The sequence below is a fragment of the Typopeltis vanoorti genome, chromosome 23 (genome assembly GCF_054136105.1).
Source record: "Typopeltis vanoorti isolate ZY-2024b chromosome 23, IOZ_Tvanoo_1.0, whole genome shotgun sequence".
Classification (NCBI taxonomy): Eukaryota; Metazoa; Arthropoda; class Arachnida; order Uropygi; family Thelyphonidae; genus Typopeltis; species Typopeltis vanoorti.
The window spans coordinates 11910865-11937000 of record NC_143571.1 but is presented as its reverse complement, the minus strand read 5'-3'; the positions used below and the strand labels follow the sequence as shown (position 1 = coordinate 11937000).

General features: G+C 37.7%; 1 protein-coding gene across 6 annotated transcripts in view; it reads right to left on the bottom strand.

Annotated features, from left to right (window-relative positions):
- The window catches only part of fra (neogenin protein frazzled), a 535028-nt gene that overhangs the window by 142285 nt on the left and 366607 nt on the right, over positions 1 to 26136 (bottom strand). For all 6 annotated transcript variants that reach the window (XM_090412604.1, XM_090412608.1, XM_090412609.1 and 3 more), the window contains exon 17: positions 10326 to 10433. In XM_090412604.1, coding sequence (XP_090268730.1) covers positions 10326 to 10433 — 108 coding nt within the window. The remainder of the gene's footprint in view (positions 1 to 10325; positions 10434 to 26136) is intronic.

The window sequence follows — 26136 nt, the reverse complement described above, 5'->3', positions numbered from 1 at the left end:
TCTATCCTTGCAGATAATCTCATCACATGCCTCTATGGCTGAATCAATTAAAGTTTTCTTCAGGGTGTGTCTGCCAACAATTTTGAAAACAAGAACCAAGGTTTGGTTCTTGTTTTCAAAATCTTTAATTTTTTCTTAAATGATATTTGTGTGTCTGATTCTACAGTTCATGTGAAAGCTGCTCATTGATTCTTTTTAAAACTTTCTTGCACACTTTTCATTTCAATATGATATTTAATTTATCCTGCTCAAAACTGAATGGTGATCTCTTCCTATTTCAAACCAACCTCTGTATGCCTCATCATCTGAACCACTGTGAAGAGATCACTATCAACCATAACATAGTTAATGAGGCTTTTCTTATTTCTTATATCTTCAGACTTTTCTTATTCGGTATGTCTTCTTCTCTCCATGTGAATTTCCGCACTTCTTTATGTGGGAACAAGTAATGACTGACATGTCCTGAATAGAAATCCAGTAGGCATTTACCATTATCAGCATCTTTACTGTTTCTCCAAATTTTTCTAAAACATTTCAGTATGTTCAGTTATCATTTCCTTCTCTGCTGTTTCAATCTCCAACCAGGACCATGTTTTCCTTTTTTCTTGTGTGTGTGTGTGTGGGTGGGTGGGTGGGTGTTTGTCAGCAGCCATCTCTAATGCCTTGAAAAATTGCTATAATAAAGTTTTTATATATAAAAACTTAAGTTTTATTATAAGCGTTTAAGTTTTTTAATAATAAATATCACTTTTTACAATAAAGTGATGAACATCTAGGATGAAGGAAATAGCAACAGTCTTTACTGTAGGATTTTGCAAAGGTATCTGACCACATAGAACTCAATTAAATAAATGAACAAATGGGGTTGGATATACAGCTGGTGACAAATATGAGAGCAATTCATAAACAGAAATCAAAGAACTGGGGAATTGGATCCAGGAGATATTTTTCTGTTACAATCTTAATTGTTTCACTTACTGACATATTATTATTACCCCAAGACCTCATGGAGTCAAAGACTCATCTGGGAGGTCCTTTTATCACACACACACACACACACACACACACACACACACACACACACACACACACACACACAGATCATCATACCATGCCTCGAACACACTCAAACTCCTTGCAGACACCACACTCTCAGGCAAGGCATGCCAATCATTTACAACTCTGCATGAAAAAACCTGCCTCTCACTCCCCTACTCACACCCTCTTTATACAGTTTCTAGGGATGACCTCTGGTTCTCCCCCAATCTCCAACTATTTTCTGTAGAACTTCTCCACTACTGATCCTATAACAACCCCTTACCAACTTGTAGGTCTCTATCATATCTCCTCTCTTCCTTCTGTCCAGAAAACTCTGCAAATTACATCTTCTCAATCTTTCCTCATACTCAACATTCCAGAGGTCAGAAAGTACCTTAGACAATCACCTTTGGACCCTTTCCAACATCTCTTTATCCTTCAGAAAACCCGGTGACCAAATCTGGGCACAATAATCCATGTGTGGCCTAATCAAAGCCTTATACAACGGAACAAGAATCTCCCTACTTCTACACGTCAGTGTCCTCTGCATCATTCCCAGAAGCCATTGTGTTGTCTACACAATTTTGGCCATGTGTCCTCTAAATTTCAGATCCTTATCCACTATTACTCCCAGACCTCTCATTTCCTCTACCACCAACAATATATTCTCACCAAGCATAAATTCTGCATCCCATCTTTGTTTTCCAAATTTTAAAACCATACATTTTGCAAGATTGTACTCATATTCCTATTTCCGTGCCCAATCACTCAATTTATTCAAGTCTTCTTGTAAGGCCACAACATCTTCACTACTCTTCATGGTTTGTCCCAACTTTGCGTCATTTGTAAACAACTGAATATCTCCATCCAAATCTTCACCTAAATCGTTAATATACAAATTAAACAGTAATGACCCCAAAAACAGACCCCTGAGGCACACCACTAGTGACTTTCTTTTTCCTGGATATCGCTCCCTATACACAACTTGTTAATACCTATCAGATAGCCAGTCTCCAATCCAATGCACTAATCTAATATCCAACCTCATCTGCTCTAGTTTGACTATCAACTTATCATGAGGTACTCTATCAAAAGCCTTTGCGAAATCTAAGTATATTTAAGTATATTACTGTGTATCTTTCTCCTCTGTCCAAGGAAGCAGTCACTTTATTGTAATAAGTAAGTAGATTACTAAAACATGACCTCCCTTTAGCAAATCCATGCTGTCCATCAAAGATAATACCATTGTTGTCAATCCAACTCTGGATCCTAGTTCTCACAAGTTTCTCCAACAACTTAACCACAACACCTGACACACATATAAACCTATAGTTTGATGCTTGAGTTCAATCTCCTCCTTTATGAAGTGGCGCAATCTTGCCCTCCTTCCACTCCTTAGGGACATGACCAAGTGCAAGACTCGTATTAAAAAAATATGTCAAGACAGGTGTCAACTCCCTGGCACATTTCTTCAGAATACATAGTGATATATTATCAAGTCTTATTAACACAGCCTTATTAACATCTAGTTTATTCAACTCCCCATACACCTCTTGCAGGATACCCATTAAGTATCTCCACCACACATTCTGCAACAGCTGTCTTTATACCATTTTCTCCTATCAATGTCATCCTTCCATCCTACATATCGAAAGAACTCCTTAGGATTCCTTTTGACTTCATTAGCTAACTGCTGTTCATACCTCTCTTTAGCTACCCTCACCAACCAAGTCACTCTCCTTGCCTGGTTTTTGTAGACCTCATAGAATTGGTTATTTCCACTTCTCTTGTGCTGCCACCACAATGCCCTCTTTCTCTGTATCGCATGCTTAATCTCTTTATTCATCCATCTCACACCTACCTTATTTAACCTTCTTACCCTTGGAATACACTTAGACATTGCATCTACTAGATAGTTTTTGAAAATCCCCCAAGCTGCATTGATCTCTTTTCCAGCTAACTCCTCATTCCATGCTATACCCGCAAGCTGCCTCCTGAGCTCTTCATAATCATCCCCCTTGTAGTTCCACATATACCCTTTTCTCACAGCGGTCCTCACACTGCTGGCAACCACCCAGGTAATCACCTAATGGTCACTCTCACCAACTGGTGGATGATTTGACACCTCATTTATAATTACATCCTCTGATGAGATGACCAAATCCAAGATCCTCCATCCTTGCGTGCCCTCTGTTACATACTGTCTGAGGTAGTTATCCCTCAAAAACTCAAGAAACTCATTTCTTTACTTCCAGTTGCCATCTCATCATTCAGTCTATATTGCCATAATTAAAATCGCCCATAATGATTACCATTTTCTTATTTGCTTGGCTAATTTGATTATACATTTCATTATCACCACCAATTATTGATGTGTCTAAACTGTAGCATGTTGTTTTGTGCTCTGAAGATGCTGGTTTGAAATCCAGTGAAATATAAGCCAGTTAATAAACATTTTTTTTTATCAATAAACATCTTTTTTATAATTTAGTTTGGTGTTGTAATATTAAAATAAGTTATGAATGACATTCAACACCTAAGCGTGTTTCTTAGATACATGAATTATATTTCTGAATTATCCAATCACACTGGCTGGATAACGATAACTGAATTGTAAGATAACTAAAGTTATAGTACCATGTAATCATGATGCCAAGCTAGAAGTTGGCTGACACATTAACCAATTCAAAAGGTCAGAACTGGAGGTATAGTCTTTCGAAGGTTGCATAATTGAGGAATAAGTGTATGTATTATCTGTATGATATATACTGCTTGGAAAGAAGTCAATGGACATCCAGATGGACAAGGCGCAACGTGCCATGTGTTTGTAATGGTATAAATCGGAGGAATAAGTTGCTCCCAAGTCAGTGCAACTATTTCTAGGTGAAATGGTTGCGAGAAGAGAACTGATGGAGTTTGCAAGAGATATTGTAATAGGATGCCATGTTGCAGATCTATCTGTTCAGCAAACTGTTAACAAATTGCCCCACCCAAGGCAGCAATCAGTGATACCATACTGAGATGGAAATGCAGGGAGTTCAACTCAGGTGATACCTGCAGTGAATGACCTCCCACACTCACCAAATGTGACTGTAGGGGTTCTACAAAGGATAATATGTAAAATGTTTCATTGTCAGCTGATGCATTGAATGCTGAGTTCCAGGCATCGACTGGAACATGATTTTGCACAAAAACATTCAGAACTGAGGCTTGTAACATGAGTTTCCATGGTAGGACCAAAATATACAAGCCCCACATTACCCAAAGCAATATGCAGTGTCATCTTCAGTGGTGCAAAGAATGTATATAGTGGGACGTGAATGCTTTTTATGGAGCAATGAATCACACTACACTCTACTGAGCAGATGGACAGGTGTGAGTATGGTGGATGCCTAGTGATGTCTCTTGCCAGAGTACGTAACCCCGACTATGAAATTTGGAGGTTGCAGTGCAATGGTATGGTCCTGTTTTTCCTGGTTTGGCCTTATACCTCTGTTTGTGGTGGCACGAACACTGAGCTCCAGGAGGTATCTGAACATTCTTGGCAATGTAATGCTTCCTACTTTGTGGCATTTCTACAAAACTGACCATTGTCTCTTTTAGCAAAACAATGCACTGTGTCATAAGGCTGCTACTATAACTGCATGGTTTGTGGACATGAATGTACCACACTCGACTGGTCTCCACAGAGCCCTGATCTCAACTTTATTTGACATATGTGGGATGAACTGGAGCATTGGATGAAGTCAAGGGACATCCACAACAGTCCAGGACCTCATTACATTCCTACAGGAAGAATGGTCCAAAATTCCCATTGATTGCTGTCACACACTTGTGGAAAGTATGCCTTGTAGGATTTCTGCAGTCATCATAGCAAAAGCAGGTTGCATGACTGTTTGTTCCTCACACTATGATGTCTGTTGACTTCTTTCCAAGCAGTGTATATAGATACTAATATAGATAATAAAACAGTAAAAACTTAAAAATACTATTTATTAAGGTAGTCAAATATTTCTGTCAGTACATATTGTCATTTTAAAGACTAGAAAAATTGAATAAAAAGAAACTGTGCAATACAAACTACCAATATTATGAAGATGACAAGCATTTTTAGATAGAGTATCTAAAAAAAAAGGAAGTGTACAGTTCAGACTATAAATGTATTTCTCCATATTATACAAGTATTGTTTTTAATTTTATTTTATTTTTTAAATTCTTAGAACTTTCTTTCCGCACGACTTAGACACCATCTTTGTTATTTGAGGTCAGCTAATTTTTTATGTTCTACTTTATACCTAAATACATTTCTCAAGCATAAAAACAGATTTCAGGTTCTTTTCAATTTAAATCATTAAAATATTCAAATAAGGACTAATCCTAAATTGTTTTAATAGCTCTCGTTCCATCCTATTCCATCACCTGTATTACTCTGCTGCTGAATTGTTTTTAAATCAATTATTTGTCTAATATTATGAACCAACAGATTCAAAACATTCAATAGAATAATTTAAAAAATAAAAAAAAAACTTGTGCATATCTGTTTCACTTAATTTGAAGACAACTGTGATACTTTTCATATTCTTAATTAAAAAAAAAAAAACCCTAAACGGATCAAGGTGAAACCAGATGTAGTCTTTGTGTTTGGATATCCTGATATTAGCTGTCATGCCTGTTTGGCCATAGTAGGACTAAAATATTAATTAGTGCCTGTGTGCACATATCATAGTTTTTACGTTCCCAGAAGATGACAATGTAACATTGTCAAAATATTGGAAGGCATTGATTAAAGTTTTTTAATTAATATTTTAGTATATGTTGTCATTTCCTGAAAAATTTAAAGTCATGTGTAACCAACATATAAGTTTATCTACAAGAATTACGATCATCCATGGAGATTCTATCGCATACCTTTTTAAAACACTGCTGGGATAATAAGTTGATCCCAAACTGTATAAAATTGAACACCATTTCAGGTCACCAAAGGCTCTCCGCATTTATAGCTGCACTAGCTTTGCCCTACTACATGAACAAATTGTTGCCGCCCGCATTCTCTCTTGGCCGACACAAACGAGGCTATTCGTGTGTTAGAGGAAGAGCTTGCCGCTACGGTGAACGATGACCTTTGGACAATCCTCTCAGACATCTCCTGTGCTTCAGCAGAGAAAGAATTTATTAAAATATGATGTCGACACATTAAAAAAAAAGGTTTGAAAATCTAAAAAAGGACTCTGCCTCCGAACCTCGAATACCACTCAAAACAGTAATTAACCTTTTTTCCATTACCACAAAGCCTGAAGCACTCAGCGCACTTGCACGTGGCCACAACTTTGCCATAACACCAAAAAAAAAAAACCGTCTGAAGAAATAATGATACAGGTAGAACATGGTATCTGCAACCTTCCTATCCATATTGCTAACAATATCAGACTGAACGTAGCCGGAATTCTTACCAAAGCTAAACCACCAAAAACCAACCTATCTAAAGAAGAACTAAAAGCTCTATAAGAAATGAAGAACAGCAAGCAAAATAATAATCAACAAAGCAGATAAGGGAAATGCCACTGTGGTTCTCAACCAAACGGACTACACAGATAAGCTTTTAACTTTACTGTTAGATCATTCTACCTACCTCCCCATTGAATATGATCACACCAGCTTCCAAATCAGAACACTCCAAAGGCTCCTTAAGAACATGACTTCTTGGCCTGAGGAAGTAACTAGCAGACTAAAACCTTTCAACTCTAGATGCCCCCCCCCCAACATATGGACTAACAAAAATCCATAAGCAGAATATGCCATTATGTCCCATTGTGGATGGCACTGATTCCCCCACATACAAATTAGCCAAACATTTAGCCAAAATGATCACACATTATACTCAGGACCAGCGCATAGTATTTTTCTTGTGTGTGTGTGCGATTAATGTTCAGCGCCTTTCCAAAAAAAGTTTTTTTTTAATAAAGCGTGAATAAAAAGAACAAGAAATGAAAAACAAATGAAAACCGCTTTACAGTATAATGTTACCTACGGATTAGTCCTGCTTATACAAATTTTTTCAAGTTACATAAATTTTCAAAATAATATAAAATAGTAATATAAGTTAAGAGATTTATTCAAATACTCTTTATATTAATTTTGCATTAATAAATAAATTAATTTTGAAGATTCAACGAAAATAGATAAGAGAATTTTACAAGAATGTTTCGCATTGGACTCGAGAGTTCGTCGATTATTTTGTGTCGCTGATGCCGTCCTAACAGCCCGCTAATATAACAGGCTCGAATGTCGAGAAGAATGAGTTATGAGTAGTAAGCCGACTTTTAGGGCCGGACCATATGCATCCAATCCGATTAAAATTAGGATACGGCCCTTACACGGAACTCAACAATTAATCATAAGTTGATTTATGATACATCAAAAAATAAAGAACTATTTTAGGTATATTTTCATAAATTTTAATGAAAAATTTCAGTGATATAATCGGGTCCAGGATACAATTTCAGAATTTATTTGTTCATTTCCGGGAAGATCTGAAGGGGCCCAAACAGAAGACGATGTACATTCATAATTATATGTACAATTCTGTACCATTCGTTGTTTGTTTAAACTCTTATCTCATATTTTTTGACATCTTTTAGGTGCCTTTTCTTCTGCAGTGTATATTGCACATGCCACCAGCCAGGCCTGATTATACTGGCAACACACCATCACACATTAAAAACTCTACCCACGTTAAAGCCAGTATAGAGAACCTCTCACTCCAAAACACTGACATAATGGTCAGTTTTGATGTCTACTCCTTATTCACAGATATCCCACTTAAAGATACCTTAGATATCATCCAAGTCAACTTTTCACCAGATATCTCAGCCCTATTTCAGTTCACCATGAACTCAGGCTATTTCGTTTGGCAAAGAAAATTCTACAAACAGATAGAGGGTACAGCCATGGGGGTTCTCCACTCTCTCCACCCCTGGCAAACTTCTTTATGGAGACTTTTGAAGAAAAAGCCTCAAACTCAGCATCACAAATACCTACTGTCTGGCTACATTAACGTGGATAATGTGTTCGCTTCACTATTTTGCCACATGGCTTAGACACACTCCACAACTCCTAACACAATTAAACAATTAACATCCCGGAATCCATTTCACCTTGGAAAAAGAAAACAACAGTCTCCCTTTTCTAGACACTCTGATTACACAGCCAGCCTGATGGATTTCTTGGCTTTCTCTGTTTACAGAAAACTAGCCCATACAGGTAGATACATTCAACAGCAATCAGACCCCCCCCACACACACACACAGCAAATATAGGATTATAAAACCCCTATATAACAGGGCTAAAATAATCTGTTCAGACAATAATGCCCTAACTACTGAACTAAACCATATCCTTAACACCTTCTTAGCCAATGGCTACAACCACCAAAAAATATTAAAACCAGTTAACCACAACCCCACCCCCCCTTTTAACAGAGATTACACTAAATCTATCACCATTCATATATTTGGAGCACTTCTGAAAATCTCACAAAAATCCTAAAAAATTATAACCTGACTATCTGTTACAAACCACATAAGAAATTGGGATCCCTTATCTGCTCCACCAAAGACCAGCCACTTCCCCTAGACCTACCTGGAGTATACCGGGTCCTTTGTAGCTGTAAACTGTCCTACTATGACCAAACAGAGAGGACAGCTAATATCAGGATATCCAAACACAAAGACTACATCCGGTTTCATCAATAAAGCACTCAGGACTTGCGGACCATGCATTAGACACCCAATACAAAATAATATGCTGGAAGAAATCAACTTTACTACACCATAGCGAATATAAATATGAAAGATTTTTTCCTAGAACCAGCATCAGCTCTAAAAAATTTCCCAAATTTCAACAAATTTGGATGCATGAGACTGCTCAAAATTTGGGAAGCTTACATCCTTAGAACATCAGCCCAACAGCCAAGGCAATCCAATTTAGCCAGCTAAGGGGCACCTTTAGGACTCTAGGACCAACACTGGTTGCCTTCTTCAGCCTCATTTGCTCATTGTTAGTGCCTGCATGCACATATCATAGTTTTTATGTTCTCAGAAGATGACAATGTAACATTGCCAAAATACTGGAATGTATTGATTAAAGATTTTTAATTAATATATTAGTATACATTGTCATTTCCTGAAGAATTTAAAGTCATGTGTAGCCAACGTACAAGTTTATCTACAAGAATAAACATTACCAACAGACTGTAAAAGAGACACCTAACCGGTGCTATGCATCACTGTAGTTTTGTTTAATTGGTCTTAGATTGTTTCCTCTTATAACGATTTATTTCTGTTTCAACATCAACTGCTTGAATCATTTTTCTCATTAAAAAAAAGAAAAAAGTCAACTAATACCTATAATTTTTTAATTAATTAAATTAACCAATATCAAAACCTTCATTGTTATTCTTGATGCTACTGGTATTAGTAAATGTGCACTGAAATATCTGCTGGTCAACAGGCACCCTCAGATCCTTTAATGATCATGCCATTTCCAATCTGAGATACTGCATTCATCATGGATCATTCCCATTCTCACATTTGCTTACTTCACAAGCGCCATACAGGCTTTCTTCCAGCGTATTTTGTGGTGGGTGTCTAGTGCATGGTCCGCAAGTCCTGAGTGGTTTTATTTGGTGAAACCATTATCTCACTGACCAACAATTTATTCAGAAACCCAATTCCAAATTAATTTAAGGACAGGCCATATATGTATGAACATGACCATGGCCCTAAAGCCTTTCTGCCTATCAAAATTACTCTACATATTCCAAACTGCAGACCATTTCTCTAGAGCAACCTATTCATTGACTCATTTGTTATCATTCCTCTTATTCTCGATTTGCTCCTATCTTTCTGTACTCTGATAAGATATGTCCATCTGGTGTAATTAGAATGAAATCAATAAATTATCTATAGTACTCTACCATTTATCTCACACAGTAGAAAAGCAATTTGCCATTCTGATAACTGAAGGGTAAGTGAAGTACAATAAGTACAATTGCATGATGCTCCACTGTAAGTTAGCTGACATACATGGGTCAGTTAATTAAAGGATCACTGTTTTGAAGGTCAGATTAATGGTAGATTACTGTAATTCCAGCTTTCTGCCCAACAAGATATATACATATTACCAAGATGTATTCCATGCTATTTTATGTTTTTGTAGATACAATTATAAAGATACAGTACAACTATAGAAAATAAATAAAATAAATACATAAAAACACTTGGACATACCAGTTATTTGACCATTTGGTTGTTTAGGTGGCTGCCAATGTAGATTGATTGTTATTGGATCATCCTCTGAAGCAAACACTGTCAAGTCTCTTGGTGGTGATGAAGGTGCTTTATATTAAAACAAAATTTGAAATGAGTTATTTTTTATACTAATAAATAACATTTATATTGTATGTGTATATTATGTATGTGTGTTTACATGCAAAAAAAAATATTATATATCCTGCAAAGGAATAGAGATGGAAGGGTATGATGTGTTTCATGAAAATAGAAAAGGTAAAAAGGAAAGGTGAGTGCTATTGAAGATAAGGAAAGAGTTATGTCCATACAAGGTAGACATGCAAGAGAGAAATAGTGCCAGTGGTTTTGAGACAGTGTGGTGTGAGATACAGGTGAATAGACTTAGTCAGATGTTGCTACAGACCTGGTAATGTGGAAGGAAGTGAAAATTAAATGTATAAGCACATTTGCCAAGCAAATAGAAAAAGGGTGATCAGTATGGGTGATTTTAATTATGGCAATATAGATTGAGATGACCAGATAGCAACCAGAAGTAAAGAAAATGAGTTTCTAGAATTTTTGAGGAACAACTACCTCAGGCAGTATGTAACAAAGACCATGCAAGGATTTGGGGGTCTTGGATTTAATCATCTCATAAAAGGATGTTATTATGAATCAGATGCAAACGCTCCTTCCAGTTGGTGAGAATGACTATGAAGAGATTACCTGGATGGTTGCAGCCATGTGATGACTTCTTTGAGGAAAGGGTGTATGTGGAACTACAAGGCAGGTGATTATGAGAAGCTCAGGAGACAGCTTGAGCTGTAGCATGTAGAATGAGGAGTTGGGTGGAAAAGAGATTAATGCTGCTTGGGTGATATTCAAGAACTATCTAGTAGAAGCAATATCTAAATATATTCCAAGGGTCAGAAGGTTAAATAAGGCAGGTGGGAAATGGATGAAGAGATTAAGCATGCAATACAGAGAAAGAAGGCATTGCAGAGGCAATATATAGTGAGTGGAAATAATCAATTCCATGAGGATTAGAAAGAACAATCAAGAAGGGTGACTTGATTGGTAAGGGTAGGAAAAGTGAACAATGAGCAGTAGTTAGCTAATGAAGCCAAAACCAATCCTAGAGAGTTCTTTCAATATGTAGCCAGCAAAAAAAAAGAATGATTATGGAAGGATGACATTAATTGGAAAAAAAATGGAGAAAATGGTAAAGTCTTTCATTCTTGTGAATGTGACATCATGGAGAGTTTGAGAGCAGTTGATGATGAGAAGGAGAGACTGACTGTAAGTGAGCAAGAGATACATGGGAAATTGAGCAAGTATGATGCTAATAAGGCTGTGGGACTTAATAATATATCACCTCATTTTAAAGAAATGTGCCAGGGAGTTGACATCTGCCTTGACATATTTGTTTAATATGAGTCTTGCAAATTCCAAAAGATCAAGTTCCAAAAGAGTGGAAGGAAAGCAAGATTGTGCTGCTTCATAAGGGAGGTGATGAAATTATAGGCCTATCTGTGTGTCAGTTGTTGTGGTTAATGAGAATTGGATTGACAATAATGGTATTATCTTTGATGGACAGTATGGATTTGCTAAAGGCATGTCATGTTTTAGTAATCTACTTACTTATTATAATAAGGTGACAGCTTCATTAGACAAAGAAGATGGATACACAGCAGTATACTTAGATTTTGTAAAGGCCTTTGATAGATTACTGCATGATAAGTTGATAGTCAAACTAGAGCAGATGGGATTGGATACTAGACTATAATAAATTTAGTTTAATCCTTTATCCCAGTAAGAGCAAACAAAGTTTGCACCTGAAAATATCTTCAGGACTGAATATAGTGTTGTACTATCTTACCTGGGTAAGTAGTGCAACACCAGGGCAACTCATAGCAGAGGTGGAGCAAGCAACCAACACTCCTATTCCAGTATCTCCCATAATGCAAAACACATCTCCTTGTGGATATGTATACTGTTATGCATTAAGGGATTGACTACTACCCAGACTAGTTTCGACCTTTATCGAGGTCTCTTTAGTGGGAGCCAGAGTTGGAGATACCAGGCAGAAGCAGTAGCAAGGTCATCTTCACCTATAGGAGTTGCCAAAAGGTTTACCACCTTTTTTTTTTTTTTTAATTAAATTACTCTGGATTTAGAGAAAGATGTTGAAAGTTTATTTTTCACTAGGTTAGACTATAATAAATTTAGTTTAATCCTTTATCCTAGTGAGAGAAAACAAAGTTGGTGCCTGAAAATATCTTCAGGACTGAATATAGTCATTACTATCTTACCTGGGTAAGTAGTGCAACACCAGGGCAACTCGTAGCAAAGGTGGAGCATGCTACCAACACTGAAGAGACCTCGATAAAGATTGAAACTAGTCTGGGTAGTAGCCAATCCCTTAATGCATAACAGTGTACATATCCACAAGGAGATCTGTTTCGCATTATGGGAGATACTGGGATAGGAGTGTTGGTAGCTTGCTCCACCTTTGCTATGAGTTGCCCTGGTGTTGCACTACTTACCCAGGTAAGATAGTACAACACTGTATTCAGTCCTTAAGATATTTTCAGGCACCAACTTTGTTTGCTCTCACTGGGATAAAGGATTAAACTAAATTTATTATAGTCTAACCTAGTGAAAAATAAACTTTCAACAGGATACTAGACTAGAGCACTGGATTGATTATCAGCAAGTTGTGCATGGGAGAGCAATATCCCAGAAGAGGAAAGTCACTAGTGACATGCCTCAGAGGTCTGTTTTAGGGCCATTATTGTTTAACCTGTATGTTAATGATACTGGGAAAAATTTGGATGGGGATATTCAGTTGTTTGCAAATGATGCAAAGTTGGGACGAACTATGAGGAGTAGAGCAGATATTGTGGCATCTGCTCTACTCCTCATGTTATAGGACATGGGAGTGAGGGATGCCATTTCAATGTTGCAAAATGTACGGTTTTAAAATTTGGGAAACAAAGATGGGATGTAGAATTTATGCTTGGTGGGGATAGACTTGGTTGGAGGTGGAGGAAATAAGCTATCTTTGGAGTGATAGTGCATAAGGATCTAAAATTTAGAGGACGCATTGCAAAATTATGAGGACAACACAACAAATTCTTGGAATGATGCAGAGGACACTGACTTATAGAAGTAAGGAGATTCTTGTTCCATTGTATAGGGCTCTGATTAGGCCACACATGGACTACTTATGAAGAGATTTGGTCACCTGGTTTTTCAAAACGATGAAAAGATGTTGGAAAGGGTCCAGAGGTGACTGGCTAAGTTTATTTCTGATCTCTGGAATGTAATATGAGGAAAGATTGAGAAGATGTAATTTACAGAGTCTAGTGGATAGGAGGAAGAACGGTGATATGATAGAGGCGTACAAGTTGGTAAGGGGGTTGTTATAGGATATGTGTTGAAAAGGTTTTTCATAAAAATGGTGGGAGATCAGGGAAGAACAAGAGGTCATTTCTGGAAGCTGCATAAGATGGGTGTGAAGAAGAGGCAGGTTTTTTGCATGCAGAGTTTGAATAATTGGAATGCTTTGCCTGAAAATGTGGTGTCTGCAGAGAATTTGAATATATTTAAGGTGTGGTATGATGAGCTGTGTATGACAAAGGTACCTCCTAGATGAGTCTTTGACTCCACAATCATAAGGTCTTAGGGTAATAATAATAATTTTGGAAATTCCACCTACAAAAAGTTGTAAACCTATCTTACATTAGATTAGTACCATGGGTTTACTAACAGTTAAATAATCCAGAAACTCGGCTGGTGGCAGGTGATGAATATGCTTATGATAATTCTTATGTATTGATTCTTATTCGTATGATTCTTATGTACAGAGATTTATGCAGACTTGAGTGAGGGATATAATTAATATATAATATTAATAAATTAATTAAATAAAAATAACATTATTTCTTGTTTCTTAGCAAGACAGCTGAGTTGCATGAGGCAAGGGATTCAGTTTATGAATCTATAGAGTGAATTTGAAGTGAAGTTGGAATGGTTTACAGTTAATGGGTTGAATTTAATGGGCATTTAGAAAAGCTACTGTTTGCTGAGAAGGCAAACAGTAGCTTTTCAAATGTAAAATCAAAGTTAGTATAGCAAATGATCAAAGGGTACTTGTGAAGAAAGATATCACAACCAAACAGGTTAAGATGTTATTGCAACAGGATACAGTGATGAAATGCATAAAGATGAGGATGAGACAGGTATGAATAGCAATCAGAGTCAGGATCAGGGAAATGGGAGTGATCAGACCAAAGAGAGAGAGAGAGAGAGAGAGAGAGAGAGAGAGAAATGTGGTATAGCAGCTAGAATATAGAATGTTGATGTTGGTGGAATGGCCTCAAAGACATGGAGTGTTATGTGTTACATACGAATGTAAGGAATATTTGAAATAAGAGAGCTGAGTTTGTTGCACTGATCGAGTCAGTATGCCCAAAGATAATTGGTATAAGTGAAACTTGGCTGCCTGAGGACGATGTATTGTTGGAAATAGAAATGGAAGAATAGGAAAGTGAAAAGAGGAAAGGGAGGGATACTGTTAATGATTGCAGTGGACTTGTGTCCACTAAGTGTGGAAGCTGATAATACATGACATATTTTGAATCCATGCAGCATAAAGTTGAAACTGACAGGCCAGTATATCTGATAGGATGCTGTTACAGAACAGGGAATGTAGAGAATCCTGATTGTGAAATGTTCAGGCAAATTAGTTGGGAATGTAATAAGAAGGTGATCGTAATGGGAGACTATAATTACAGCAATATATAATGGAAGGAAGAAATAGTGTACATGAACAAGAAGAATGAATTTGTTGAATTTCTAAGGGATAAATATCTTAAACAGTATGTAACTGAAGCAACTAGTAGTTTTAGAGCGTTTGATTTGGTGATAAATTCACAAGATGTAGTCGCTAATTAGTATTAACAATGCTGCTAGTTGATGAGAGATCATGAGGTACTTGTTTGGGAAGTGGTGAAAAGAAAAGGTTACTACCAAAAAAAAAAGGATGTATGTGGAATTATAAGGTGGGGGATTATGGAAAAGATCTGTAGTCAACTAGCATGGGTACACTGAGTAGATGAGCTGTGAATAAAAGATGCTGACAGTGCATGGGAAGTCATAAAGTGGTATCTGACCAAAGCAATGTATAACTGTATAGCAAGAGTTAAGCAAATAAACAGAGTAGGAGTTTAATGGATGAACAGTGAACTCAACCGAGCAATGTTGAAATAAAATGTTATGGAGGAGGTACAAAAGAGTGATGATCAGATACACAAAGAGTATAAAGTGCAGACTACAAAGGTGACAAGCATGGTAAGGAAAGAAAAGATACAGCAGGAGAGTAGATTGACAGGTCCAAGGCTAATTCAAGAGAAAATTCCACTATATGGCAAGCAAGAGGAAGAACAATTATGGAAAGTTGACACTCGTGAATAGGCATGGCAGCAAAGTGACCATTGCAAAGGATATTGCCGTCGGAGTCGAATGCATAACGGTGGAAGACAAAACGAAGCTAAGTTTTCATTACTGTATTTAGTTATATTTCATTTATTTAATTACATTTAGTACTTAAATGTTTTTTGCTTGTAATTGTTTGTACTTTTTTTTTCTTATTTATTTAACGGAATTTATTAATTGAATAATTATTAAAGATTATGCTAATCGGCAGTAAGGAATGATGGCGGATTCAGCAGCAGTCGCAAGTGGTGTATCGCCAAGTCCTCCACCATTTAAGAACTCAATTATAAGCAATATCATAAGGGACTTTGTGGCATGCAGTACTTGCGGCATGTATGCATCTCAGGAATTAGATATGTGGCTTGTGAAAGAGAGCGGAGAACGTATGTGCGCAAAATGCAGGCAGTTGGAGGAAATAAGTGCATTAGAAATATCGATATCCAACTTTGTTGCTCCAGGAATGGAGAATGAACGTAGGAGGACAGGTAGTGTGATAGGAGAGAATGAAAAAAAGATATATATGAATGAGAAAATAATAGTTGATAGTGTGGAAGGTGTGAGTGACTGTGAAAGTTTAGGAGATGGTTTTGTTTGGGAGAGTGAATTTAGATTAAGAGTGACTGACCTGCAGAGGGAGAAAGATGAGTTGAAAGAGGAGGTAGAATGTCTTGTAAATGAGAGCAGAAGTATGAAAGATAAGATTAGGTGAATGGAAGAGATAAATGCAAGGCAAATCAGAGTAGGAGAGAGAGAGAGAGAATTTAGGGAGTATGAGTGAGAGATATGGGGGGTGTTAGAAGAGGAGAGAATGGAAACAGTAGAAGAGAGGGAATGAGAGAGAGGTATGGGAATGCCAGCAGACGAGAGGATGGAAACAGTAGGAGAGATGGAATGAGAGATATGGAAGTGCTAGAAGAGGAGAGAATGGAAACGGTAGGAGAGATAGAATGAGAGAGAGGTATGGGAATGCTAGAAGACGAGAGGATGTATGGGAGTGCTAGAAGAGGAGAGAATGGAAACAGTAGGAGAGAGAGATATGGGAATGCTAGAAGAGAGAATAGCAGTAGAGGAGAGGGAATGAGAGAGACCTATGGGAATGAAAGAAGAGGAGAGAATGGAAACAATAGGAGAGAGGGAATGGTAAGAGGTATAATTTATGGTGACTCAACGATCCGTGGTGTTCAAGATAGAATGCGTGAGGAGTGTTTGCCAGGAGGAACAAAAGAAAGGGTGGCTATGGCAATTAAGAGAGGTGAAAGGGTGGATGAGATGATTGAGATGGTGGGAACGAATGACTTGAGTGGTAATGTAAGTCGGGCAGCGAGAGATATGAGATTTTTGCTTGAGACTGTATGGAAGAAGACAGAGAGAGGGAACATAGTGTGCATGTTGCCTAGGTATGATAATGATGAGCTGAGCAGATGATATTGAATGGCATAATAGCAAGAATGTGTGACAAGAGAGGACTGGTATATGTGGATGCTTGGAGTGTGTTTGAGGAAAGAGAGGAATTGTATGCGAGAGACCGTTTACATTTGAATGAGGAAGGACGTAGGCATCTGGAGAGATTGCTGTTCTGAACGAGTCAGTGTGTCCCAGGGAGGATGATAGCAGGGGTGGCCTCTTGTGGGAATGGATACTTGGGAGAAGATCTCAGGTAACACTGAGCCCAGTGGAGTCTAGAAGGGATAATGCTGGGTATAGAAACAATGGCATTTATATGCTTTATACTAATGCCAGGAGTATCTGGAATAAGGGAGAGGAATTGGTGGTTCAGATAGCATCAGCCTGGCCAAAAATTATTGCATTCACTGAGACGTGGTTGACAGAAGGGGATATAACAACAGGAATAAAAGTCGCTGGGTATAGCATTTTTCGTCAGGATAGGAGGGGAAAGCGTGGTGGTGGGGTACTGCTTATGATAAGTGATAACCTATGTCCTCTAAGAGTTGAGGCTTTGGAAGGAAGTGAGAAAAATGATTTTGAGAGCGTATGGTGTGAGGTAGAAGTGGCAAGACAGGATATTTAGTGGGGTGTTGCTGCAGACCCAGGAGCACAGAGGATGGGGACCAGGAGATGTTTAGACAGCTAAGTTTGGCAAGTGCAAGAAGAATGATTGTTATGGGAGATTTTAACTACAGTAGTATAAATTGGAGAGAGGAAGATGCATGTAGCAATAGGGGAATGGAATTTCTAGAATTCTTGAGGGACAAATGTCTTAGGCAACATGTAACAGAGGGAACAAGAGGTTCAAGAGTTTTGGATTTGGTTATAGCATCAAAATAGTTGATAATAACTGAGTTGACATCTCTCCCACCAGTTGGAGAGAGTGACCATATGGTTCTGACTTGGAAAATGAATAGACATGCAGGAATATCAAAGAGACAGGAACTTATGTGGAATTATAATGCAGGTGATTATAATACTCTTAGACGTCAACTTCGGGAAGTTTCATGGAGGGAGGAATTGGAAGGCTGGGATATCATTAGTGCGTGGGAAATTGTGAAAGAATATTTGTTAGCAGCAATGGTAAGTTATATACCAAGAGTGAAGAAGAGGACACAATTTGGAGTAAAGTGGATGACAAATAATATTAAACAGGAATTGCATGTGAAAAAGAGGCTATGGAAGAGATATAAGGAGACAGGTGAAGAGAAGATGCATGAAGAATATAAGACGCAGGCCAGAAGAGTGACTAGTGTGGTAAAGAAAGCGAAACTGGAATATGAGAGGACATTGGCCCTAAGATCCAAAGAAAATCCTAAGGAATTTTTTAGCTATGTGGCCAGTAGGAGGAGAAATGACTGTGGAAGAATGATATTGTGGGATAAAAATGGGAATAGAGTGACTGATGCAGAGGACATAGTGGAATTGTTCAATGAACACTTTATTGGAGTATTTCATCCTAGAGGAGTCAGTTTTAATGCTAGAGGGATAGGGCTGGTTCAAGGTCTAGAGATACAGGAGGAGAGTGTGTTTCAGATACTGAGTACTCTGGATGTCAGTAAAGCTGCGGGACTGGATGGTATTTCACCACAAGTTTTGAAGAATGTGCTAGGGAACTGACAGTGCCTTTAACCTGGCTTTTCAATGAAAGCCTGGCTTCGGCAAAGGTGGCCAGGGAATGGAAGGAAGGTAAGATAGTGCCATTGCATAAGGGTGGTAACAGACTGGAAGTGTTTAATTATAGGCCAGTCTGTGTGTCATCAGTAGTTGTTAAGATCTTGGAGAAAGTAGTGAGGGACCGTATACAGCATTGGGCAGATGAGGGTAATGTTATCTGTGAGAGTCAACATAGATTTGTGAAAGGGCGCTCTTGTTTTAGCAATATGCTAGCCTTTTATAATAAAGTTACAAGAAAATTAGATGAGGGAAAGGCATATACTACAATTTTCTTAGACTTAGCGAAGGCTTATCATGCTGCACCCTGTCAAATGCCTTCGCTAAGTCTAAGAAAATTGTAGTATATGCCTTTCCCTCATCTAATTTTCTTGTAACTTTATTATAAAAGGCTAGCATATTGCTAAAACAAGAGCGCCCTTTCACAAATCTATGTTGACTCTCACAGATAACATTACCCTCATCTGCCCAATGCTGTATACGGTCCCTCACTACTTTCTCCAAGATCTTAACAACTACTGATGACACACAGACTGGTAATTAGACACTTCCAGTCTGTTACTACCCTTATGCAATGGCACTATCTTACCTTCCTTCCATTCCCTGGGCACCTTTGCTGAAGCCAGACTTTCATTGAAAAGCCAGGTTAAAGGCACTGTCAGTTCCTTAGCACACTCTCTCAAAACTCGTGGTGAAATACCATCCAGTCACACAGCTTTACTGACATTCAGAGTACTCAGTATCTGAAACACACTCTCCTTCTGCACCTCTAAACCTCGAACCAGCCCTATCCCTCTAGCATCTAAACTGACTCCTCTGGGATGAAATACTCCAATAAAGTGTTCATTGAACAATTTCACTATGTCCTCTGCATCAGTCACTCTATTCCCATTTTTATCCCACAATATCATTCTTCCACAGTCATTTCTCCTCCTACTGGCCACATAGCTAAAAAATTCCTTAGGATTTTCTTTGGATCTTAGGGCCAATGTCCTCTCATATTCCAGCAGCACATGGATCTGGATGTCAGATTGGTCAACTGGATTCAGGATTGGCTGCCTGATAGGTATCAGAGAGTTGTGTATGGTGGAGCAGTTTCAAGGAGGAAGAGGGTTACAACTGGGGTCCCACAGGGCTCAGTACTGGGACCTATATTGTTTAACCTTTATATCAATGACATCCAGTGGATTGCAAGGGGATGTTCAGTTGTTTGCAGATGATGCAAAGCTGGGAAGGATTATTAGTAATAGTGCAAATGTGGTAGCCCTGCAAGAGGATTTTAATAAGCAAGAGGATTTTGAGATTTGGGAAACATCGATGGGATGCTGTATACTCTATGGGAGGAGTTATACTGGAGGAAGTAGGGGAGACAAGAGATCTGGGGTTGATGATTGATAGAAATCTGATGTTTAGGTGACATATTGCAAAGGCGGTGAAGGTAACACAGAGGATTGCTGCAATTATGAGAAGGACACTGACCTGCAGAGATAAGAGGGTTATCATTCCGTTGTATAAGTCTCTGATCAGACCACACTTGGACTATTGTTCTCAGATTTGGTCTCCAGGATTTGAAGGGGATAAATTAACTGTGGAAAGGATACAAAGACGGATAACAAAGATGGTTTCAGGACTGTACAAGGATAGTTATGAGGATCGGCTGAGGGAATGTGGTCTGCAGAGTTTGATGGATAGAAGAAGGAGAGGTGATATGATTGAGACTTTTAAACTGTTGAGAAGTGGTTACAGGGTTGACACTGGGGAGTTCTTTCGCTTGGTTGAACAACAGGAAGGAGTGATGACAAGAGGCCATCCCTACAAGTTACGAAAGGAAACTGTGTGCAAGAGAGTAAGGAGTGGTTTCTTTGCGTGGAGGGTGGTTGAACCGTGGAATGCATTGCCTGATGGAGTGGTGGGAGCGAGAACGGTCAATGAGTTTAAAGAGTGGTATGATAGACTTTGTGTTTCCTAGGGGGCGACCTCCCCTTGATGAGTCTTGATAGACTTTATGTTCTTAGGAAGGACCACCCACGATGAGTCTTTTGACTCCATGGAGGCCTGAATAATAATAATAATAATAATATAGTGAAATTATTGAATGAGCACTTCATCAGTGTATCAGTTGAATGACATTTCCATCAGTGTATATCATACTGGTGTAAATGATGTGTGCAATATGCAGAAGGGAGGAAAGTATTAGGAGAATTGGAAGTAAAAGAATTAGAGGTGTATCAGGTGTTGAATAGATTACATGTTTAAAAAAGTTGTGGGAATGGATGACAAATTATTATTATTATTATTACTTAAATTACTTAAATAAAGATCTTTGAGTTTCTTATTCGGTTTTGAAACAATGTGGGATTTAATATCCCCTTAATTTAAATAAATATTATTATTATTATTATTATTATTAAAAGAGGTAGCCTGTGTAGCTCAGTGGATGTGGCGTTTGCACACCATCGCGCTTGGCCGCACGAAGGAAGGCTTGGTTTCGAGTCTAGTCGGCGACTAGAGGAAATTTTTCTAAGCCTTTTTTCGACCGGTTCCCGAGTTAGTCGATCTCTGGCACGGGCAAGCAGGTTTTTCCTCCCGGAAACTCGGGTTTTTCGTCCTGTAAACTCAAAAAAATCGACCGTAGAACCCACATTATTTCAGACATTAAATATATTGTGGTAGGATTAGGGACCACGAGATGGCGGCACATTTGAGCCGTCTCTCTTCACTGCGTACCGCTTAATTAGTGATAGCCTTGGGCCATCTGTCTCTGATTGGGTACCAGTGGAGATTGAACTGCCCACTCAGTCTCCAAAAGTTAGATAGGGCTAAATGGCCCCGCCTACTCCCGTATACGGGAATAAAAAGGCGTTAGCTGATTTTTTTTTTTTTTTTTTTTTTTTTTTATTTTTTTTTTTATTAAGAGAGACCTCCAAGTAGTCAGGAACTCATCGAGGGAGGCCATACTACTCGCACCAGCTGTCATACCTGTTCTTGAATTCATTCACACTACTTGCACACACACCATCCAACAGCAATCCAGTCCAATAATGCACTACTCTATGAGAGAAATATCTAGCCCTAATTCCTGATAGCATTCATTTTCAACTTCCATGGATGCACTCATATCCTTTCCTCAAACTCCATAAAATTAAAAACTTCACCAACTGAAATTCTGTATAACCCTTTCAGAAGTTTGTAATTATCAATCATATCACCCCTCTTTCTCCTGTTTGCAAGTGTCTGCAGCCTACAAATTCTCAATCTGTCTTCATAATATGTATTTCACAATCCTGATATCATTTTTGACATTCTCCTTTGCACTCTCTCTCTCTCTCTCTCCACTGTAGCAGAATCACAATGGAAACCAGGACACCAGACCTGTGTGCAATAGTACAAGTGAGATTTCATCAAAACCTTGTAAAGAGACAAAATGACTTCCTTATCTTTACATGTGAATGTTTGTTCAGCATTGCCATTATTCTCTGTATTTACAATTTTTGCTATATGATCCTTGAACATCAACTTCCTGTCTACTAAAACTCCAAGATCCCTAGCCTAATCAGTTTTTTCTAGAATAATCCCACCAATATAATGCAACATTGGATATCTAATCACACCAAAGTGCGATTTACTGACATTGAAGTGATATCCATTTTCCCATGCACACGATTCCAGCCTATTCAAATCATTCTTCAAGCACTACATATCAGCAACATTCTTGATTATCCTACCTATCTTTGCATCATCAGCAAATAGCTATATGTGGCCTGTCAAATCCTTCCCAATATCATTAATGTACAGATTGAATAACAGTGGACCAAGGACTAATCCTTGTGGTACACCACTAGTTACCTTAAATCTTGCAGATTCACATCCCCCATATACCACTTTTTGATATCTGTCAGTTAGTGATCCTCTTAATCATGTTAACATTTTATAATCCAAACCCACATTCTCTGATTTATGCAACTGCCTTCCATGGTGTATTCTGTCAAAAGCCTTAGCAAAATCCAAAAGTAACATGGTGTATCCATTCCCCTTGTAAATGTATCCATTCCCCTATAAAATTTGATATCTTTTAGCAAAATGGCTGCTCATTAGGTGAACAATCACTTCTGCATCAGTCATCTGCATATCATCTGCATTCAGTAGAGTTATTCTTTCGAATTCATTCTTTCTTTTACTTTCCATGTCATCTTTTTCTTATGAATCTCTTGCTTAATAAGATATCTCTAGGGACCCATTCTAATATTGTATCATTTAAGTATTTTTTAAACATTTCCCACACGCTGTCAATATCTTTCCCATCATCATCATTATTATTATTATTATTATTGACCATATAAATATATGGGTCCCTCCAAACAGTCACACAGCAGCCGTCATAACATACAAACTGGATGACCATTATTTCACAGCATTACAGTTGCACACTGAACCAGAACCCATAAAACTCACCGAGACTACAAAACAGTATTATAGCATTCTAAACGAAACAATAGTAAATGACAAAATCAGAAAAACAGACTGGATGCAGATAGCATCTTAGACTTTGCTGAAGCTATATATAATAATCTTAAACATGCATTTAATAAAATATATAACAAAGCATTAACAAAAATAAAAATACGCTCCCAAACAAAACAGAATCCATGGATAACAGACAATGCATTAACAGACATACAAAGAAAAGATGCTCTATTGAAACAACTTAAGAAGTTGCCAAACAATATCGCTTTACAAGCTGAATACAAAAGAAAATGGAATCTTCTAACAACACAGATTAGAACGGCAAAAAGAAACTACTACAGCAAGAAATTAACAACAGCTCAGAATAACATAAAGGAAACCTGGCACCTGATTAAAGAAATGCTGGACAATATACACAGAACCACTGCCTCAGAAACAATAAAACACAGCTTTGCTTGCAACCTCAAATCCATCAAACAGTTGGCAAACAACTTTAATCAGCAATTTGTGAACTCTCTCCAAAAACTATAAGAAACAACCTTTCCTCACACAAATGAACATACTCCACACAAGGTCCAGGAGAAACCCAGTTGATGTGGTTCCCCACAATAACAAAAGAAGAACTATCACTGGCAATTCAACAAATTAACCCTAACAAAGGACTGGGGATAGACGGAATCAGACCAAAAGACATCTACAAACATTCAACCAACCTATGTCCAGTTATACAAAAACTGTTAAATAAAATCTTCGAAATGGGACACATACCTGAAACACTAAAGACAGTATTAATCACACCCATACACAAACATGGAAAAAGAAACATTATAAATAATTACAGACCCATCGCCATGTGGTATGTAATCAACCAAATCATGGAGTGCATCGTGCATTGCAAACTTTCCACATACATTGAAAAACTTCCAATCATACCCAAAACACAATATGGCTTTCAAAAAAATAAAGGAACAGCAACACTCCTGGAAGATTTCACAGACCTAATAAATGCTGCATTGGATAAAAACAAAATAACATTGGTCATATTCATTGACTTAACAAAAGCATTTCACACACTAACACACAAAACCTTGTTAACGAAACTAATGCATATCGTGATCGGAGGTCATCTACAGTGGCGGATTAAGGATAGCTGGGGCCCCTAGGCAAATTATATTTGGGGGCCCCACAAAAAAAATAATAATAATAAAAAAATAAAAGTTAGGTGGCAAATAAATGAAATTTTGTACTTCTGGATTTTTCTGCCTGTTAAAGGGTTCAAGGATGAAAAATAATAACACTTTTTATTTATTTTTAATTTATTTTTAATTTTTTTATCAGTTTTTTTTTACAATTTGACAAAGTTTTTTTTTATTTGCACTACACTCAAATAATGAAAACATGAAAAGTCACATTAAAAAGTTATTTTTGAAACAAACACCTCACTCTTATACAATTCAATAGCAAATGAAGTTAAGGAGCAACCAAGCGAAACTTCCTATCTCGGCAATGCAATCAGTTTTCGTGACCTCAAAGCTGTCAACAGCACCATGCGCCAACATTGGTAATGCGGTTTAATTTAAAGCATAGACAGTGCGCGCTGTTCAAAATACATATTAAAATGTAATAATTGTTTTGAAAAAATTTTTGCTTAAAATAATCAAGATTTTTGTGATGTTTACTGAAAGCATTAATCTATTTTAAAACACTATAGGAAAATGTCTTGGCTTGGGGGCACCCCCCAGGCATGTGCCTCATTGCCTTAATGTGTAATCAGCCACTGGTCATCTACTCCAGTAGCACATCACATGTATAGGATCAGTGTACAGCAAAGAGGTACCGGTAACCTGTGGAGTACCACAAGGAGCTGTCCTACCTCCCATTCTATTTAACATATACACACACGACATAAGCCATCTTCCCTTAAAAAGGAAAATCTTCTAGTATGCAGATGACATGGCCATAGTATCCATTCACAACAATGCAAATATTGCTTACACAAATATGCAACACAACATCAATCAGATCACTAACTGGTTAACTGAAAATGGCATATATATAAACCCTGGGAAAACAAAGCTAATGATATTCAAAAACCCCCAAACCCTGCCCAATAAAATCTCACTATCCGACATTCACCCTCCTATACACAAAGTGCTGAACCTAAAACCACAACCATCACACAGGTGAAAACAACATGCTATCTCGGACTTCACTTCGATGCTGATCAAAGTTGGAATAGCCATATAAACTACCTACACACCAAGCTTTGGATAATAGCAAGCAAACTATACAGATTAAAAGACATAGCCCCGACACATATAAAAATACTAATCTATAAACCATTATGTGAAAACATTTTAAGATACGCAATCGCATCATATGCATTCTGCACAGACTACAGACTTAACAGGTTACAATGGTTGCAAAATAAAATGATAAAACTGATATTCTGGAACAACCTGCACTTATACAGGCAGCATGGACAGAACACAAAATATTTAAGGTGAAACACTTATGCCACTACACAGTCATGTTAAAACATTACTACAGCCCAACCTATAGAGTAACCAGAACAACATATCAGTTGTTCTGGTTACTCTATAGGTTGGGTTCGAAGACAGAAACCTTGGGACATACAGAGAGCTGAAATAGGTGCTATATAAATATTATAGTTAGAATGAAAATTAGAGAAATTTGTTTCTCTTTCTCTCGCTCTCTCACACACACA